At 41.3% G+C, this 20,849-nt stretch overlaps 1 protein-coding gene across 6 annotated transcripts in view; it reads left to right on the top strand.

Annotated features, from left to right (window-relative positions):
• Window positions 1–6,979: 6,979 nt before the first annotated feature.
• RANBP9 (RAN binding protein 9) overlaps window positions 6,980–20,849 on the top strand; it is a 39,861-nt gene continuing 25,991 nt past the window's right edge. For 2 of the 6 annotated variants that reach the window (XM_062617997.1, XM_062617999.1), the window contains exons 1-2: window positions 6,980–7,903; window positions 15,943–16,054. In XM_062617997.1, coding sequence (XP_062473981.1) covers window positions 7,435–7,903; window positions 15,943–16,054 — 581 coding nt within the window. In that variant the 5' untranslated portion in view covers window positions 6,980–7,434. Of the gene's footprint in view, window positions 7,904–8,206; window positions 8,343–15,942; window positions 16,055–20,849 lie in introns of those variants that run through there. The other 4 variants (XM_062618000.1, XM_062617996.1, XM_062617995.1 and 1 more) reach the window with 4 other exon arrangements.

The raw sequence follows: 20,849 nt of genomic DNA on the forward strand, positions 1-20,849 counted from the left end.
CTTTTTTCAGCTGCCAGTCAAGGGAATGCAGTAAAAATCCTAGGTTTTACATTTTTAAAGCAAGTTTTTAATTCTTCTGTATGGCAAAAGCTTGTAAATATGAAAGGAAGGTCTCCTAAGAGCTCAGAAAACAGATGGCAGATAACCAACCACCTACCCATCTTCTCTAAATGTCTTATTTTTAAGAAAATGGGCTTTTAAGCCAGTTTCATTTGTGGGTGGGCATTGACTCATGAGTTTTGAAAGCTTACTGTGGCAAAGCAAATCTGGATCAAAACTTGAATTTTGTACTTCAAAAAGCACTGCTGAAATTTTTTTTAAAGCAACAAAAACGCTTGTATTCCATTTAGTTTTCAGACTATCTGAGTTAAATACGTATTTTTAAACCACTCAAGCATTCCCTGACATTGTTACTAGCCAAAACACAAGACAAATCTGTTAGCTTATCAGTCACAGGAAATTTTTAAGAAGATTCTAAGCAAGTACCTGTCAGAAATGCTCATGGATAGCTGGTCCAGCCATGTAGGGGAGAGGAGGTCAAGACAACCTCTCAGGCTGCCTCAGCATTTTGATTCCTAGAAAGGAAAACCAACTTTATTAATAAGACACTTCCAAGAATGGCAGTACCATGCATCTATACCAAATCAGTGACAATACCACAGCTGTTACATAGTGAAGATTTTCATACCATAATCTATAGTGTCCTCACACAGGTAAGTTTGTAAGGTAAGTTAAAAGAAGTTGCCAAGTAGATAAGATTTAGTCATTTTTAAGCTTATTAAACACCATTGTTGATGACAGAGGTTAGCATAGGTGTGGTTTGGCAAACAACAATAATTGCTGATCATAATAATAATAATGTTCACTAGAACAGGAAGCTACTGTTCCTCAAAGCTTCTCAGTATATACACTGCAATCATGACAGCATATATAATGGCAAGTTAATCTTGAAAACAATCGCCTGCAAAATCATGACCTTGTTTGGAATATTTTAATTGCTCTGTCATGCAAGTATTCTCCAAGGTTACTATAACTGAACAAAGTTAGAAAATGATTGCATTTTGTCAGACGATGTGCTTTGTAGATGCATGTTTTTGTACTCTTAAAATAAAAGGAGGCAACTGTTTGTACATCCTACAGGCTTCTGGTGTATGTAATATATTCCATAAATCATAACATAATGATCAGTCCTGCATAGTCAAATACTACCGTCTAACAACGGCAGCAGATTTTCAGGATTTCAGATTTCAGCAGCTATTCAGAATTTGATGCTAACTTGTTTCCCTGGAACAGACTTGAAGGAGGCAAACTGCAGATTGGCAGTAGGACTAGGAGGAGCTACAATAAATAAAACAAATAAAATTCAGTGTTTTTACCTTCACCCAACATTTTCAAGTTCCTAAATTCATTTAAAATCTAATTCTGCCACTAAGATTAGCATGTGTAACATGTGAATTTCTGTGAGAGATGCAGACAGGAAAAAAAAGTTTCTCTACATCATTTATTTCTCTACAACATCTATTTTACTGAACAGCCAAGTGAGCTAAAGAAAAAAGCATGACGAAACTCCATCTGCTTGCAATTCCAGGAGCCTTACTCATCTCACTTCCTGATTCTCCTTTTTGGCCTCCTTTCCCTTAGGGCCCTCCCACCCCTATAAACACCATAACAATAATTATCCCGTCAGTGGAGACTTAAACATTCTTGACATCCTAACATCTAACAAGTACAGGACATTTCACAAAGGCCTATCCTGGCTTTCAAGAAGTGGGTCAGCTTGACACATCCCATGTGTTTCTGAAAGCCTGCAGTCTTTGAGCTTGCTCATCTATGGTAATGGGCACCCTACCAATGCACAGACTGGAAACAAAACACTGCCTGGTTTGCTGCAGGAACTTCAAAATACGTAAAGAAAGTGCCTAACTTGCAAATTTCCACCCTAAGCATCGAATGTCCCATGGTGCCCAGCCACAGAGCGGTTTCCAGACTCGGCAGTTTCATGGTCCACCTGCCCCCTCGTCAGTTAAAAGGGTACTGGAACTCTTCCAGGAACTTTCAAGAGTCAGACTGCCAATGCACCCAGACTGGGCAAGCGGAAAAGGAGTGCAGAGTGCTTCAGTCATTAGTCCAAGGAGACTGGATGATTAGTCCCTTCCTTCTTTCCTTCCATCTCTTTCTGTTCCTCAACCTCACTTCACTTGGTTACATACCACAAAGGGATTTTTCAGTCCAAGCTGATCTGGCCAAACAAACTCTTTTACTGTAGAAATTCTGGCCACTGTGAATTTTTAAACATTTAAATCATACCAACTTGCTTCTGCCCTAAGCTGAAATTCATGACTCAGAAATGGATCTTGACCTGCTAGCTGAGAATCACTTCTAATAGTGTTATGATTTGCTGTCTGTTTTCACAAAAGGAATAAACCAATGTGTTTCATCATATTTTCTAGCCTGCTCCCACACAATTTTGTCTTGCAAATAAACATTCTTTTCATTTTATTTCTGTGCTCATTTTGACATTCTAGTTAGAATATGATGCCTGTACAGTAGCCCAGACAGCAGAGACTATGCAATCCTCTGTTTATGATCTATCCCCATGAACAGATTTTCAATTTTCCTTAAACTGTCTTTTAATACTGGGGAAAACAAACAAACAAACAAACAACAATAACTCTATGCACCAGAAAATGATCAAAAATAATTGTTCTTCAGTGTGGAAAGAGAATATGGTGAAGAGCTTTGAAAGAAAAGCACGAATTTAACTATGAATAAACTTGAAACTCATTAACAATTAAAGAAACTGAAAGAAATTTGACTACAGAAATTAAATTTGGTGAGATTTTGTACAACGAGTGGATTGTACTTCTATAGAACTTGGGGTCCCCATAGACACCCATGTACACACTGGAAAGGTAAAAAGAGAATACAGAGAACAAGCCTGCTCCTGCTGTGTATACACGCTGCTGTACAAATGGATATAGATCTCTCCCTATATATTTTTTCATCTATATAAATATATATATATATATACCATGACTGAAGCACTGGCAATTGAGAGATTTCTAATCACTCCTGGCCTAAGATAGGCACAGGTATAGTTGACTCATATGACAAAATTATTTCTATTAGCGGATTGCTCAGTTTCATAAAAGCAGAAGCACCATGTTATGTGTGAGCAGCAATATAGTAATACTGTAAATTGCAACTTGATTACCATTTGATTCAACCAAGTTAATAGCTGATGATGGCCTATAATTCATACATGATTCATTTTGGCAAGTCTTTCATTTGTCAGTTCATCAAGCCTATCCTATATATAAACAATTAAATTAGCAGGAAAAAATATTCCAAATAGCAAAGGGCTCAGCAAAAAATTCCCCCAGGTAGTTTGAAGAGATCTATCCTTAACACTGCTGAAATGCCATAGTATACTTCTTAGTGGTTTTCTTTTCTGATTAGGACCAGTAACTCAGCACAGTAGTTGCAAAAAGAAATAACACACTGGTGATTTCCAAGCAGCTTCTTGAAGCAGGGAAATTAATTCCAAAACAGTTACAAAGAAATCATGCACTGGAAAAACTTAACCAGGAGAAATACTAAATAAGAACAGCAAACAGTTACCATCACTGCAAACAGGAGATACTAGATTTCAGAGAAAAAGTGGCTGGAAATTCATCAGGCATGTGTACTAAACTCGTGTAATAGGAAGCTTGGTCCTACAGGCTGGACAAAGGACATGTACAGCAATAGACACCCAGGGAGAATCTGGCCTCTGGTTCTTGATGATAACCAGAATGCTATCAGTACCATTGGCACAGATGGCCATAGCCCACTTACTTGTTCTTAAAGAAAATAGAGCAGCCAACACAGGATTCAGGAGTTACATGAACCTCAGCCATGCAGAGGCCATGCAGAACACTCTGCTGTTGAGAGCCGCGTGAGAAGAAGGTGTGCTTGTGCAATCAAGAGAACTTCATTCTTACTGATGCTGCCTGGAGGGTGTCATTCAGGGGCTGCTCTCCCCTCTCCTCTGGCTCTGCACTCCCGGAGGAATGTACCAACAGTGAGCTGATGCCTGTGTATCGTGCCTGCCTGGAAGAGCTGGGCCCTCGTGTGATGGAGCTGCACTTGCTTTAAAAACCCCTGTCCACTATGTTGAGACCCTGTTGATACATTCAACAAGAGGTCAAGTAAAAACCCTCAGTTACTAGAATGCTTGGATTGCATTTTCTTTGGTTGAAATGGTCACTAAAATTAAACATAAATAAAGAACAAGCACACAGAAGAGACTCTCTGTGTATGAAATTAGGCCTAACAAGGCTTTTCTGCAAAGCAAAATAATTTCTAGATCATCCATCTACTGAAATTCTTTGAAAGTGTCAAAATAAAAACCCAGAACCCCAACCAAAAAAACAGAAGTGTCAAAAAAACCCACCCAAAACCCAAAGTGATTTTAGTGGACTAGTTAATATTTTACAGCGTTTCAAAAAGCCTTCAATTAAATCCCTAAGGTACAGACAACTCAAGCAGCTCAGTAATCACTGGACAGAAAGAAAAGTACTATCATGGCTCAAAAACTGGAGCTGGGAAACAAAGAAGAGAATTCAACAGTGAGTTTCTGCAATGGCGGAAGGTTAACAACAGCCTGCTTCAGGGCTGTGTCCCAAGTCTCATGTTGTTGCTGTGTTTACCACTGATCTAAAAGAGGGCTGTATTATCAGTCAGTAAAATCTGCAGCTGCCGTAATTATTTCAGTTAAGCAAGACAAGAGGGGACTGTGATGATGAAGAAGTCTTAACGAAACAGAATGCATCATGTAATGGTGAATTAGGTTCAATATTGAAAATGCAGAATAACACACGTTAAGAGAGGAACGAGTACTGCTTCTAAAGCTGACAAGTTCCAGTTCATTTACGACAACTGAAAAGAAGCAATTGGGCACTTATATAAATATCTATGTGCTATGTCTAATCCTCGGGAAGCTCTAGTGAGAAAACAACTAAGCTAGAGGAACACAGAAGGAATAAATAACAAACTGCTTAATACCAAGTATTAGAATACCTCTACATTAAAGAATTTTTCTCCTCTGGCATAGTCTAAAGCATATCTACCTCAGAAAAAGTGATGTGGATGAGTCTGTCTGGGGGCATGCTTGGGGGAAAAGGCTTTTATAGAAAACAGTGTTTTGATAGATTTGGATCACTTATCCTAGGAAAATGGTAAATGACAGGATAAAAGCAATCAGTAGCAGGTAACATCAAGAATTAACCACTCAAGTGCTTACTCTCCTTTCTTATTGTACAAGAAACAGGAACTTGATGGTGGCAATCTCAAAATGGATGACATGAAATATTTCTGCACAAATGCTAAGTGAGCCATGACTCAGAAAGTAGCCGTGGCAGAAAATTTATTGACATTCAGAAAAATAGTTAAGACACACCTACACTTTTGAGCATAGCAAATGTATTCTCCAAGTCTATGCAGCCAAACACTGTATTTCTTAAAAAAATAAGTCCAAACTACTAAGCTTGATGGTTTACAACAACCTCTAGGTATTAGAAAGCAAACTTAAATCTAGTGGGAGGTAGCCTACCAGTGCCAGGGTAATTGACCCACGGGCAGGATCCAGCACATGTTCTGATGTCTGCCCTAGGCATTTCTACTCTTGTGTAGTCTGCAGCTCCTTTTGATAGGGTGTTTTCAGATAATTGCATTTTGTTAAGCCATAGATGCTATTAGACATTACAGAGCAGTCTCGTGACACAGGATATGTAGGTGACTATAAGGAAGAAATGTTTAGCTTCGTATATGCCTTTATGAGTGTCACACCTCCATTACCTCACCAGCTGTTTCACACAGGTAAAGCATAATTAACCTCCTCTATTTCCTGCTTCTGTACAACACACTGGCAGCTGGAAATGGCTTGTGACATGCCCAATGTTTCAGGTTTTAGACCTGCCAGAGAAATTCCCTTATTCCCTTCCTCTTCCAATGTTTTCAAAGCCCTGTTTGCCTGCCTGTGAATGTTTCACTGCTGACACAAATTATCAGAGCAGGCAATCACTGATCAATCAACAAAATTATATGCAAAAAAACAACCACAGGGCGGGGGGGCGGTGGCTGGGAAGGAAGAGAAAGGAAAGGCCTTGAAGCCAGTGAAGGGTCTGGAGCACAAGCCTTATGAGAAGCAGCTGAGGGAACTGGGGTTGTTTAGTCTGGAGAAGAGAAGGCTCAGGGGGAACCTTATCGCTCTCTAGAACTACATGAAAGGAGGTTGCAGGGTTGCAGTGAGGTGGGGGTTGGTCTCCCAACTAACAAGTGGTAGGACGAAAGCTAACAACCTCAAGCTGTGCCAGGGGAGGTTTAGACTGGATGTTAGGAAAAATTTCTTCACAGAGAGGGTGCTCAGTCAATGGAAGAGGCTGCCCAGGGAAGTGGCAGAATCACAGTCCCTGAAGTGTTCAAAAAACATGCGCATGGCCCTCAGTGACATGGGTTAGTGGTGGTGTCAGTTCTGCGGTAATGGCTGGACTTGATAATCTTAAAGGTCGTTTCCAACCTAGCGGATTCTATGAAAAAGACCCCAAACACCACTCCCTCCTACCCCCCTTGCTCCCTTTGACCCTATCAGCCTGGTGTAGTACCCACAAGCACCCCCAAAATTCTCTGGCACCCGTGAGCCGCCCTGCCCTGCCCAGCTCTGCTCTCTCCTGCTTCTCATTGGCCTTGTGCCTCGGCACAGCCCGCGGGGCACGGGGACGCCAGAGTCGGGCCGGGCCTGACAGGAGGCACCCACCCAGCCACCGGACCGGTCTGTCCCCACCTATCTTCCCCATCCGCTGCCACCGACGGCGGCACAGACCGCCGCTCACGCTCGCCCCCACTTCCCTCAGCGCTTCACCGCCGCCCTCGCGCCTCGGCGCGGAGGCCCCGCCCCTTCTCCCCGCCCTCGCGCCGCCGCCGCTCTCCGGGCTCAGCTGACTCGGGGACGCACCGCGGCGGCGTCGCGCCGGACAGAGCGAGAACGCGCGCGCGCGCGCCACCGGAGAAGGCGGGGGGGGGGAGGAGAAGGAGGAGGGAGCCAACCCGCCTGCCCGCCTTGCCGTGGCGCCTGGCGCGCGCTCTCCGCCCGCCTCGCTTCCGCCGGGCGCCGCTGCTCTCTGCTTTCCTCTCCCCGCCCTCACTCCCTCCGGCCTGGGCCCGCCGCACCCGGCGCTTCCACCGGGCAGCTCCCATCGGGCCGCCGCTGCCGCCGCCGCCGTCGTCATCGCTCCCCAGCACCCCGCCCCCTTCCGAGACGCTCGGGTTGGGGGTGACCCGCCGACGGCAGTCTCACTCCGCAGCGCCCGGGCCTGCCTGTCGCTCCGCGCCGGGCCTGTCCGGTGACAGTCGCGACCGCGGGAGGTGGCGGCGGAGGAGGAGGCCGGAGCCGGGATGTCCGGACAACAGCAACAACAATCCCCGCCGCAGCAGCTCCCTTTGGCAGCCGCCGCTCCCCCGCCGGCGCCGGGGATCCCATCAGCCGCCGTCGCCGCCAACCCCGGCCCCGCACCGGCGGCCGCGCTCCTGCTACACCCGCCGCCGCCGCCGGCCACCGCTGCGCCGCCGCCACCCGCCGCCGCCGCCGGCAGCGGGCCCGCGGCGGCGGGGGGCGGCGGTGCCGGCGCGGCGCTGGGCCTGTCGGCGGGGAGCAGCGGCACCACCACCGGCACGAGTGCCCCGGCGCCGTTCCCGCACGGTGACCCGGCTCTGAACGAGCAGGAGAAGGAGCTAAAACGGCGGCTGAAGAGGCTCTACCCGGCCGTGGACGAGCAGGAGACGCCGCTGCCCCGCTCCTGGAGCCCGAAGGACAAATTCAGTTACATCGGCCTCTCTCAGAACAACCTGCGGGTACACTACAAAGGTGAGGGCCGGCCCTCGCCGCCGCCAACCTCCTCCGGCCCCGGCGGGGAGCGGGGGCCCTCGTTGGGCCGGGGGCTGCGGGCCGACCCCTCCGTCGGGCGGTGGGCACGGGAGTAACAATAACAGGAAATAACACACACTCCTCTCCCTCTTTCTTCTCCTTTTCTGCCTTCCGATCCCCTAAATTGCCCGCAGCGTGAGAACAGTCTTGGTTTTCCTTATTTCAGCTTTATTTTCTCTCCCCTCCCCCAGCTTCTGTCGCGGTGCGGGGGGAGGGGGGGGGGCAAGGGGCCGCCCACCCCCCTTCTCCGCCTCCTTGTGCTCCTGGAGTGGGCATTATGTAAACTCTGAGACTTCCTCCGTGGATTCAGGTATCACCAGAAGGTTTGGGTTTGAGGCAGGAGAATAAAGGAGAATCGGCATGACGTGTCCGGCTTATGGTAATGAGCCAGGAAAGAAGTGGCTTTTCTTTTTTTCGAGAGAGAAGAGCAAGGGTTAAGCTGTTAAACACGGAAATGACGGGAGGGGAAAGCACAGATAAAAACGCAGTTTATTTTTTAGACGGTGAAAAATGGAATTAAAACCACTGATAATAGTTTAGCCTAACTGTTGTGCAGCCTGCAGAGTGATTTGAGGGGAGGAATGCTAATAGGGCTTGTGTTAATAAAGGTGACTATATAACTTTCTGCCTAGATGTTTCATAGTTAAAGTTACCGACTTTCAGAGGTAAAAATTGGAGTATGCATTTGTGTAAATTCGCAAGAGGGGATGGAAGAAAAATTTGTGTTGCTTGTTATGAAATGTCATAAAACCTGGAAACATAAGCGTACACTCTGACCTGAAAAAACACAGACACATCTGGTGTTCTAGGCCCAAGTCCTAAAGTAGAAGTGGTGCAGATTCAAAACCACATCTGAGTTGGCCGCGAAGAACTGGATCTTTTGTCAGTCTGTAGTCAAATGAACGTAATGGGAGGGGAAAGAAACAACCTTGCAGTTACCCTTTTTCAGAGTTTACAGTGGAGAAATTCAACTGGAATCTCGATAAACATGTAACTGTTTAATCGGAGGAGGAAAACGGGAACACAAACACATGGCAGGATTTGGCTGCCATGAAGGGATTTAATGTACTCTCAGAGACTTTACAGAGAGCCATTATTATTACATACAAAATATTCTGTTAAAAATGCTAAGTTTAATGCCCCATACAAAGATAATAAAGGAGGCTGATGACTATAGAGCAGGTTTCTGGGAGGCGCTGAGTGATTTAAGGACGTGTAATTTAGTACTCAACTCTGAATTTCCTGGCTTTTGTTCAGTGCTTTATGACCTTGTATTTTTAGAAGCATTTTGTATTTTCTGGTGCTTGGTGGCAGCGGGTTGGGCTTTTCTTGTTATTTTTGTTTCATTTTGGTTTTCCTTCTAAGATGGTCATAGTTTTGTGGCCCTCAAGTCTTCCTGCTGTTTTGTTTAGCTTTGACCAACTCCTTTTGCTCATGGAGTAGAATTTAGAGATGGAATCTCCCTGGTCTGTCAGTGCAACTGTAGAAGTGTATTTTCAAGGTTTCTTGGCGCTATCTTTGTTTTTCCTCACGTCTTTTCTTTGCCTTAGTGTTTAAAAAAAAAGATTACCTCAAAGAAATTACAAGTGGCTCAGCATGTTTCTGAAGTACAGGTAACATAGGAAATACTGTGGATACCCTACCAGAAGTCAGAAAGCACACAATAAAGTACCTTTACCCTAGTCCTTTAATAATAGAAAGTAATGAAGGTTGAAGAGTTCCTAGATTAGCCCAGAGGACTCTGAAAAGGAGAGGTGCCAATATAACATGTATAAACTTTTCTTTCTCCTAACTGCAAGTGTGAGGGAATGGCTTCTTAAGTGGCCCATCTTCCTGGTAATTTAAGGAAGGTGGCTATTAGGGCAGCCCCATGTATGTGTTTGTAGCCTGGCACCTGGAGTTGCTAAACAGGCTACACAATTGATGGTATTGGGGCATTCCTACCTGAGAACTGGGAGAAAAACCCACTAAAACATCTGCTGCCTTTTCTCCCTTCTGGATCCTTCAGCCGTGAGAATACAGTAACAGTGAAGAAAATGAGGAGGTTCATGAGGAGAATAAGGGAAGATGGGAAATAAGAATGTGCTTAGCACTGCAAAATTTTGTTTCTACAATTCACTTGCAAGTAGAAGTCACAATCAAAAGCATTCAAAGTATCATGGAATATTGGCACTTTCAGTGCTTCTGAAGTTAGATCTGAGTAGTGGTGGAAGAATGGTAGATGTTTTTATTAAAAGGAAATTGAACAGGGCATTGAGCATGGATAAAGAGCTGTTGTATTCTTGACCAAGATACTCAGGGAAGGGAGAGAAGACAGATTGTTCAAAGAAGCCAGTAATTAAAAGCAATTCTTACTATACTGTGTTTCTGAAGTTGTGCACTTAAGCTTTCTCTGGTGTCTCTGTAGATTTTTCACTATGGAACGGTTTTTCTTGAGTAACTTCCTTCTGTCTGAGACTGATGGAAGGTACAAAGAGGTAACAGTGCTTTCCTTCCACCCTGAATGTGTTGGGGATACTTGCCTCTGAAAAAATGGGGGGGGGACAACAATCACAGCAAAAGCTTTCAAAGTAATTTTTTTTTCATATAATTAGCTTCATAATTTTAATGTGCTGATGTGTTGTGAGCAGTGATATTTTTGTTTTACTGGTTTGTGACAGGAATGGTGGTCCTCCCTGTGTAATTTTGAAGATTTTTTTCATTTGCTTGCATACCAGTGGACAACTTGTATGGAAACATGAGCTGCAGTAGATGTCTCTCTCTATTGCATTTGTGATGCTTTGTGTGCTGCATTTCTGGACCTGAAGCTTTTTACAAGCATCCTAGAGAGTGTGTAAAAATCAAAATTTCCACAAAACCAGGCACTAATCAAGCAGTGGAGGTTTAAAGAAAGGAGTACAATCTAGCATCGGGATACCAGCTCTTTAAATTTTGTTGGGTGTCAACAAAACCCAAGGGTCAGTGGTCTGTTGTATTATCTCTCAAAATCATAGCATTCCTTAAAAAAGGAAAACATACATGGGGAGGTGATTTCAGGGAAGGTGGCATTGACTGCTGTGTTGTTTACCAGAGCAGGCTAATTTCTTTCCACAGTGAGCTATTCTGTTATACTTTTATAAATTCTGACTCTTGATTAGGAAGCTCTGTAAAACTCTGGATGTGAAATACATGTATGTTGGCATCAGTGATGCTGTAATATACATTAAAGACTATACCCAAGGGTGGTTTTGGTTTTTAGTTGGGCAGACGTACATTTTTGTGTTGGTGCCAGTTAGCTGTGTAAGCTGATAAAATGCTAACGCTGTCCTAGTGGCTGTTGTACATGGTATATCTATGTAAGGGAAACATGAAAAACAGTAGCAGAAAAAAAAAGTTAGTCACTTCACTTAATTGTAATGTTAACAGCTCTGAGCTGTGGGGAGGTGGTTCAGCATAAGCATAAGGGTTCAGACAAATGTTTGTTAAATGTAAAGGAGTTAACCGCATAAAATATGTAGCTCTGAAGGCAAAACATCTTTTAACATTTTTCTACATATCTAAAATATTTAGAATTAACACATGTATCTCATTGGAAAAATGGATTTCGTAAATGCTGCATGTAATACGAATGTGCCACTAGACAGACAAGTTCAGTTTCCAGCAGATAATAATCTATGCTATGTAGTATAAGGGGATAAAAATACAGACTCAATGCAGATGTAGCCATGAAGGAAACTATATACAGAAACAGGTAAACAGACTAAAGCATTAGTTCTAAAACCATGGAAAGTCCTCTAGTAACTTCACTTAAGTTAGTCTTGTGACAGTTGTCCAAAAAAAGCTGAGGAAAGTTATGCAATTTGAGTAAGCTGCTATTGTGTGAACTTTTTCTAATGTATTACAGGCCAGGAAATCTTAGCCAGACATTTATTTACAATGCAGTTGCCTTTGAACTGCCTCTAGTGCCAAACTAAAAAAAAAAGAAAAAAAAAGAAAAGAAAAGTTTTATTTTCAGTACAAACCGTACATCCCAATTTCTGTAACAGAAAAGGAAATAACTAAACCAGAGGAGGATTCAGTAGTAATAATGTTGTCATTCACTGGTACAAGGATGGTGTCAGTTTTTTCTGGCAGAAAACACTTGAAGTACATTCAGTTCAGTATGCTTGTTTTGGACATGTTTGTAGCTCTGGGATATATTGCTTTTTTCTTGACTGGGGGAAAAGTTGAAGTAAAATCAGTAATTTGTGCATGGTTTTGTTTTTGGGTTCCTTCCACCCTGTTGTCTGAGTGGGACTTTCCTAATGAATTCAGCAGGTTAGGCCTTGATTATTTTATTTTTGGCAGCACAAGTCATTGAACCACCTGTTGGAAATAACTGCAGTTCAGTTTATGTAAACTTTGCTAAAGGGCACTTTCAGTAAAAATCATCATTGTAAATAACTGCTTAAAATCTAAAGCTTTATTCCTTTATCATGGTCAACTCATGGTTGATAAGCACTTTTAATGAAAGCCCAATTGAAAACAGTTCTGGTAATTGAACTTACCTGAGATCTGGTTTACAGTGTAAAGTCTGAGCTTTGTACACCTATTTTCCCTTCTCTGCCCCAGTGCATCTGTTTGCAGAATTCTCTTTTTAATGCTGAAAATCATCAAATTTTGGTGTTAAATAGTACATACTTTAAAAGTATTCTTTAAAATACTTTAACTGTAGTTTGCAACTATGAAAGAACTATGTTCCCTGGTATAGGGAACATAGGGTAACATTCGCATGATCTACTTCAGGCATTTGGACCCTCCAATTCAGAAATTTGGAGTTGGGTGTCAAAGTTGCTTCTTTCAAGCAGGGAAGTGGGGATTCTTGTTAGCAGGGAACATGACAGCAGTATATAATGCCAAGTTAATGGGCCACTCAGCTCAGTGTCCTATCAGTGACAGCAGCCATAAATGAGTCCCTACAGAAAAATCTAGAAAGGAGGTGTATCTGTGTGTTCCCCTCTGAGTTTCCAGCCATTTTAAGCCAAATGGCATCCTGAGCTGAAGGCAGTTTCTCAGGTAACTTCTGTTCTAGAAGCTTGCCCAGCGTCCACTTAAACAGTAGCATCTGTAACGTACTTCAGTAAGAAATTTTGCAGTTCAGCTCTGTAAAGAACCTCTTTCTTATTTTAAAGCTGGCTCATAACTAACACCTTGTGACTCTTCATGTAGTCCAGCATAGCTCAGTAGTATTGAAAGTCCTAAGTAGCATGTTGAGACATTAGAGGTATTTGTAGTTAAGTGCTTGATGCCGTTGAATTTGCTGTTAGAAATAATAACTGTATGTAGCTACAAATAAAAGCAACATACTCAAGTAGTAAAATGGGATTCATAGAAGATTATATTAAAAGAGCAGCAGTTCTAAATTTAGGGTGTCTCCTGGTTTAATGGAATGAAAGTAGTTTTGGGCACTGACTTCCCAAAGCATGTTGCTTCACCACATGAGGTGTTTGGCAATACTGGTAAGATATCCTGTTACTTCTGCCCCTGGGTCGACCTCTTATTTGTGGTGTGACAGCTGTGTGTGGCTGTGTTGTGAAGTGGATAGGGGAACTGATCTGCTGCTTAAAAAAAAATAATCTGGTAGGTTTCTTAAAGCCCGATCAGCTAATCAATCTGGTTCATGGTTTATCTTTGCAGATAGCTGTCTGGACTAGGGAAGGAGTGGGAGAAGGGAGCTTGTTTTAGGAAGAGGTCCTAAGAATACCTTAAATCAGCATTGTTTCCAAACACTTTAGACTGTGATTTCACAAAACAAAGTCTGCTGGGTGATGGATATACATTTTCAATAATATTTGGCTAGTTCCTACTACTTTAGTCTTCCCTGTGGAAGACTTGCCCAAATAAGGAGACTGACTCAAACTACACAGATTGTCAAGTGCATGGAGTAACCAAGGGAACTTATTTGCAGCCTATTTTAATGTAAAAACCTAAGAACATTTAAAAAGAAAGTATCCTTCCTTTGCCACACCCCTTCCTCTAACCAGTGCATCATTTAATCAGTGCTGTCTGAATTTAAGGGATCTCTCAGATGTTTAACGTTCTGCCCATAAAGTTTTGGGTGCCTTTTAGCTGAAGGATTGCTGCGTGCTTAGGAATGATAATCTTAATTTATAGTAGCTAATAGTAAGGTACCAACACTTGAAAACCAAGCAAACCTATGGAAGCTTTAAGCTTATGTACTTTGTTATTACCTTGGTTGACACAGCCTGAGGAAATAACTTAAGTGGTGAACAATAAAACATGCATGCTGTCTTGTGTATGGAGGAGTAAATTACTGTTTTTTCCTCATATGAGATGTCTGAAAACAACATGCAGAAGCTTATTATTGTAAAACCTGTGAGGTGATTGAGGGATCTTTATATAAGATGGTTTAGTAATAGCATGTTGAAGTGAGCAGTGCATTTGCACCCAGAAAAGTAAGATAGCTAAAGACAGTAATACACTAAGGTAAACTGGTTACATCAGAAAAACTTTGTGGGTTAAACTTGATCTCAGTGAGTGAAGAATTTGTGCTGTGTTAACAGTTTCAGATGCAGATGCATTCACAGTGGAGAGTTCTCCTTGGCTGACTGTATGCCTTTTGGTGAGAGATAGTGCTAGCTCTGCAGGCAGATAAACTGTTTACTGTTTTATCAACGTTTTCACTAGATGGCTCTGTTCCTAGAGGTGAAGGAGTGTAGGTCAGCTGTGCCTATCTTTCTGTCATTTTCCTGCAACATTTTCCTGTGTCACCTGGCTTGCTGTACATGAGACATGATTAATCTGTGCCTGAGCAGTAATTCCAGTGTTAATGCCACTGGAAGAAGTGTAGTTATAATTTTTTGGCATACACAAAACAATTGCTATGCAGGTGCAGTAGGCCTCCCTGTCTGGACTGGAGATGACAGCTGGAGTGCTTGCAGCCAGAATGATTTGCACAGCACACTCCAGGCAGTCATCTCTTCATCATGCCTCAGATCCACATGGAGTGTGGGCATGGTATCTCCATTAATTATGGCAATGACATCTGTTCGTGGTTGCCATCCTACTGAAATACCTCTTGCCAGGATTTAGTGTATTTTTCACCTTGCTCCATTTTATTTTATTTTTTTTAACTGTGTCCTGTGACCCCATGAGTAACGTTTATGCAATAATTGTGGGATTTTGGTGCGCCTGGGAGACACTGAGCTTCCTTGAACAGGTTGCTGCTAGAACAAGTCATCTGACCAAGCTGCCTTCGGAACAATGGGGCTGTGAAGAGGGTGACATGTTCAGAAGAGTTAGTGTTAGTAGAATGGAAGTGGCTCTTGGGTTTAGGTTGAAAACCCCTGAAGTAGACGAGAGCTGGTGGTGGGCATTCTTCTTGTGGCAGAGCTGATACATAGTAAGCCTTATGAGAAACAGGAGTAGGAGCTGCATTAGCTCAGTTGCAGTCTGTAACACCTCATGCTGTCCTCAAATAGCAGTAAAAACATGGAAATGTTTTAAATTATGAGTTGTACATTCTATATAGTGATGTTTATTCTGAAGGGCATTCAGAATTAAAGTATTTTAACTTGAATATTCAGAAGCACTGGGCATTAGATTAAGCTGTTACATCATGTTTCAGTCTATAAAATGAGTAAGCTGTGTGCATTTGAGAAAGTATACATTTCTTTCAAACCTAAGTGGGCTTTTGCCAGTTACATTGCTTATTATGGTTAAACTTTTTTTCTTGTTTCCCTTCAAATAATTGTAAAACCTTTTAGATGAGTATATCCAGAACTTCTCATAGCATGCTTAAGTTACAGTGCAGGTGCCTACAATGAAAACCTAATGTTGGAAGAAAATAGCATAAAAATGAGGTTGATTAGAATATTGTGTATTGTTTGCTCAATTACATAAGCCTTCTATTTTGAATAGTTGGTATGTATACCTTTGGGTCATCTGCTGCAATTATCTAAAATATTTTTTGTTGTGTTTTGAATACAATTGTTTTTCAGGTCATGGAAAAACTCCAAAAGATGCTGCTTCTGTTCGAGCTACACATCCTATACCTGCAGCGTGTGGCATATACTATTTTGAAGTTAAAATTGTCAGTAAGGGAAGAGATGGGTAAGCACTGAGTGTATTATTAATTCCTACTTGAAATACTGTCTCGCATCTTTTTTTTCAGTTGACAGATATCTTTTGTATCAAAACTTATTTTCATATTTAACTGCTTTTTATATAGCTTATTTCCTCACTCATGAGAAGTTGTTCTCTGATACTTGGTTGTTTTAAAAGAGTTGATTGTGGTATTTTGTGTCCACAAATCAGTGTACACAATAAGTAATGGCATCTTCTTGTTTTCTCTTGATAGAGAATTTAGGGTTTGAAAGGCCATAGTTTGACCCTCTTTACCTTTTAAAGGTTGGGTTTTGGCTATGCGACTTCACAGACTTTAATGTAATTTTAGGAAGTGTGCAGCAGACTGTCTGATCGCAGCAGTGCAGTCTTTCTGTGGATGTCATATCAGTTTGAAAATGGAAAGTTATTCTTAAGGCTGCTTGTTGATGAACAGTCATAAGAACAAATGGGAGTGTTCTGAATAGGTGCTTGGGAATTTGTCACCTTATGGAAAGAGTTAATGAGTGAGTGCAGCTGCTGCTTCCCAGAATCCATCTGAATTATGAATCTTTTGAAAAAAATAGCCTTTTAGTACTGCTGCTGATTTGTAGGGGCATTTATGAGTTTGTTACTACTTGTGTTCCCATAAGTTATCTCTGGGAAATTTCTTTGCTATGGAAAAACTTATGTCTGTAGTTGCATTTGTCACACTATGAAGACCTGATTATTATTCAATTGAGATAATAGCAAAACATGACTTGAAACACTAATGTCTGTGAGTTTTAGGAACACCTTTTGTGTTGTTTTTTTTTTATTATTCATTAAACTTTTTATTTTTATATTTCTTAAATTGCCCTGCTGCTCTCAGTTAAGGAGAGGTTCTTACTGTGATTTACTAGTGATGCATGTATCTCATCTTGAAATGTATTTCTGCCTGCTTAGTTTGGAAGATGGTTTTTTGAAGTGATAGATTTTGAAGTGTCCATGTGTGGGAATGTCATTTTATTTAACTCTTCTAACACTTCACTTTTGACCTCTTTCTGTTGCATTTTGGTAATTTCTGACTCACTAGGCCACTCGGGATAATCCTACAGAAGTAGAATTTGTTTTTTAAGTGGTTATTTGTGAGATGTACATGGCTGAGCCTTGTGAAGTTGCCTGCTGAGATTGCTTAAGAGAAACTGAGAGGTGCTTTTTTGGGTTCATGACAACACATACTGTGTTTCCTTGCTTCAGTCTTGTGACCTTTTTTCAGGGGCATTTAGTGAAATGCTAGCTGCATGATGAGCTGAGATGTTAATTTTTTTCATCATACAATATAGTATGGATATGGATACTATGGGGAATACTGTGCACAGAGCCAAAGCCAGCTCTAGCTTGACTGATACAGAGCAGGAGACTGATACAAGAGAGGAGCCTCACCGGATGTAGTATGTCTATCTTTAGGCCCTTTTTTCATGTCCAGGAGGTCTTTGTGAATCTCTTAGGGTTCAGTGTTACATTGCATTCAAACTACTAAATTAGCCTGTAATTAAAGTAAACTGGGGAATTAAATGCAGAGAAATAGAGGTAGGTCTACAGAAACCAGTTTGTGCCTAACAGGGTTTATTAGTACCTTTTTTTTTTTTTTTTTTTTTTGTTCTTTACTTTGTATCTGGTAATGGGAACAGAGGTCAGGAAGACCAGATCTGTAGAAGACCAGCATGTAACTAATAGGGTCAGTTAGTTCAAATACCTTAATGTTGCAAAAGCATCAAGGCCTGAGCATAGCTGTTGAAGCACTACAGCTGTATTTTATAGTACTGCATAAAATAAACCCTAGACTACCCAAGGCAACTAAAGTATCTGTCTGCAAGCTGAAGTATGACTTTCAACTTCCATAAACGTCAGTGAATAATTTAATGGTGTTTGAGTTACCTTTGGTAATAGCCTTTACAGCTTATTTTTTTTTAATAAATGCAGCTTAAAGTATTTAGTCCATGTACTATGTTGTATGGGCAAGTCTAACAGCATTCTTGCTTGTGTGCTCTGCTTATCATGGGTTGCCTCAAATCATCAAAATCGTTTTCTAAAAACCTTTACAAAAAAAGCTAGTCTAGGAAATCTAGGTTTTTGTGCTACTGTAGTACTTGATGGCACTGCTCCTGGAATATAGTCTTGTGTGCATCAGAGTTGCTGGGCAATCACAAAGATTGTTCTCCTCCTGAAGTAGCACAGCTCTTTTTAGTATAGGGCATGGATATGACGTGGCTTTCTGTATGGCTTCTTGTAGCTCTCTGTAGGCAACAACAGTATTGGTTTTGTCACACTGATGACCTAGGTCATTTAATTCTTTACATATTTGAGAGTTACAAGTTGAGTAGGAATTTGAAAGTGAATAATAACATTAATTTCACAGATATTCATGATGGTCAGCTTCTAGGCATTATGGACACAATAAAGTATGAAAGCAGGCTTACTAGGAAGTAAGAAATGGGTGTGGAGGTTGGCATTGCAGAGCAGATAAAGAATGAAGTTGCTTTTTTGGTACTGCAGTGGGGAGTGTTAGGGCCATGCAGCAACTGATGATTACTAAAAGGGAAGTGAGAAGTAAGGTTAGGAAAAGTAATAAGGTGGAAATATCATTCAAACAAAAACCGTCTTGATATTTGTACAGTGTTTGGCATGAAGAGTCCTGTGATTTTTTTTTTTTTTTTTTAATGTGCTTCTGCAGTACAGAGAAGTGTAATAATTATCTTAAATATTTTTAATCTCTTGTTAAAAGTGCTAAGCGGCTGTCATGTTGCTCTGTAAATATTTTCTGTTGTTCTTCAGTTTTCTTCCTGGATTTTATGTCTCCTTTTTCAGTCTGAGGACCTCTGTTTACATTCTTCTTTTACACTCTCTTTTGCTTTGTTTTGTTTGGCTTCATGTAGAACATTGTGGACAGTGATGTGAACGATTGGAGGTGGTGACAGTAGATGAGTAATGGGTGTAAGTATGGGGAACAGTACTAAGTTGATGATTAGAATGCATGGTAGGAAAAAGAGTATTAACTGCAAGAAATGATAATCTGCATCCCTATTGAAATCTCCAGTTAATGTAAACGTAAACACATACATGTGTGTCAGTTAATGCAAAGTATTGCAGCAAGTACTGTCAAGAATTTTGATGTAGTTGGGGTAGCTAAACATAGTCTTAGCTTTAAATTAAACTTTTGGAAGCTCTTAGCCCTCAGTTGTGATTGATCTGTCAGAGAACTAGAATTAACATAATGTAGTTTTTGTTCTGTAATTTCTTGATACGGTACTCAAGGGAGTGAGATAGATATGGCATTGCCTTTTGCACACAACTCTTATGTTTAGTTTCATCTGAATTTCTAGAATAGCAGCTAAATTAAACTACATCGTCAGTCTCAGAATGGGAATGAACAAGGGTCTGCCAAGTCATATGGTTCTTGTGATTTGAAGATACAAGCCTTAGTCTCTAAATCTGCCATAATACTGTACTGCCCCTTCACTTTCCAAAAATTACCACCATGGTGGCCATTCTCTTTTCAAGTCTTTCTGAAATCTGGATTTCAGTTTTCTCATGCTGCTTTTTACCGAGTTCAGTTTTGCTACTCTTTTACACGTTTGGGTCCTCTGGCTCTCTATAAAGAGGTAATGCATCTGCCTACAGCCCCACAGCTAATATTTTATTTCAGATACCAGTTAACATTTCTCTCTTTCACACAGCTAAAGATGCTTGCATGGTACTGTCATAGTTTGTATGTACTATAAGTCCTGTGGCTTTATGTTGCTCCTATGGGCATCCTTCATTAATGGTGAAGAGTTGTCTATAGTCTCTCTCAGTTGAGATTCTGTGAGCTTTGCTGTAACCTTAGGTTGCGCTCTAGCATTTCACACTAGGTATAAACGTACTGTGGTTCCGATCTCCAAGGGGCTGTCCTGAGGGTAACCACTGTCTGCCTGGCTTTCAGAAGCAAACTACTTTTCATTATTTTATATTATCAATAGCTTATGTGTGTATGATTTACTGAATGATCATTCATTTCTACATGAATTTCAGTCTTAGGCTTGTTGGTTTTGTAGTGAATCTCTTCGTTTCCAGTCAGGTCAATGTTTTTTGAATGTTTGCAGTTCTTACTCTAAACCATAGTTTGAAGACTTGGTGATTTGGCCATGAGAAGAAACAGCCTCTGAACGCTCACTGGGTTCACAACTCGTGTCCCATTTTGTGACTGTGTCAGCTTTATGGTAAACCAGATGGGTAGCTCATTCTTCAAAAGTTTATTTGAAGTGTTTGTTTTCAGCTGGGTTCATTCCCCAGTATGGCTGTTTGTATCACTTCCTGAATAGCTATGGCAGCAAAAGAGAAGGGAGCGGAAATGAGCATCTGGAGAGTGGGAATGCTACTTCTGGTCAGAGTACCAGATTATGCCAACTTTATTTTAGTTTAAATACAGCCTTTTGGTTTTTTTTTTGTTTGGTTGGTTTGTTTTTTTTTAAATCTTTCACCAGGAGAGACCTTTTATCTGTGGGTTTTTTTTTTTTTTTCCCCAGGAAAAACAGCTTTTTGGGGAAATGCCTTTAACCTCATTGTCTTGAATTTCTTTCTGTTCTTTCTCTTACTCATTGCTTTATCAACACAATTACTAGCAATGGGCAAATGACAGTAATGCCATGTATATCTGGACAGTCTTCAGTGCTTTCACAAGAATCGAGGAAGTTGTATTGTTAAAATGCAAAATCTTCTAAGCAGATGTGCTTCTTTTTTTTCCCAATGAAGAACGAAAACAAGAATTGGAAATTGTAAGCAA

Source organism: Pezoporus occidentalis, unplaced genomic scaffold, assembly GCF_034315485.1.
Source record: "Pezoporus occidentalis ecotype Australia unplaced genomic scaffold, CSIRO_AGI_Poc_V1 ctg2, whole genome shotgun sequence".
Classification (NCBI taxonomy): Eukaryota; Metazoa; Chordata; class Aves; order Psittaciformes; family Psittacidae; genus Pezoporus; species Pezoporus occidentalis.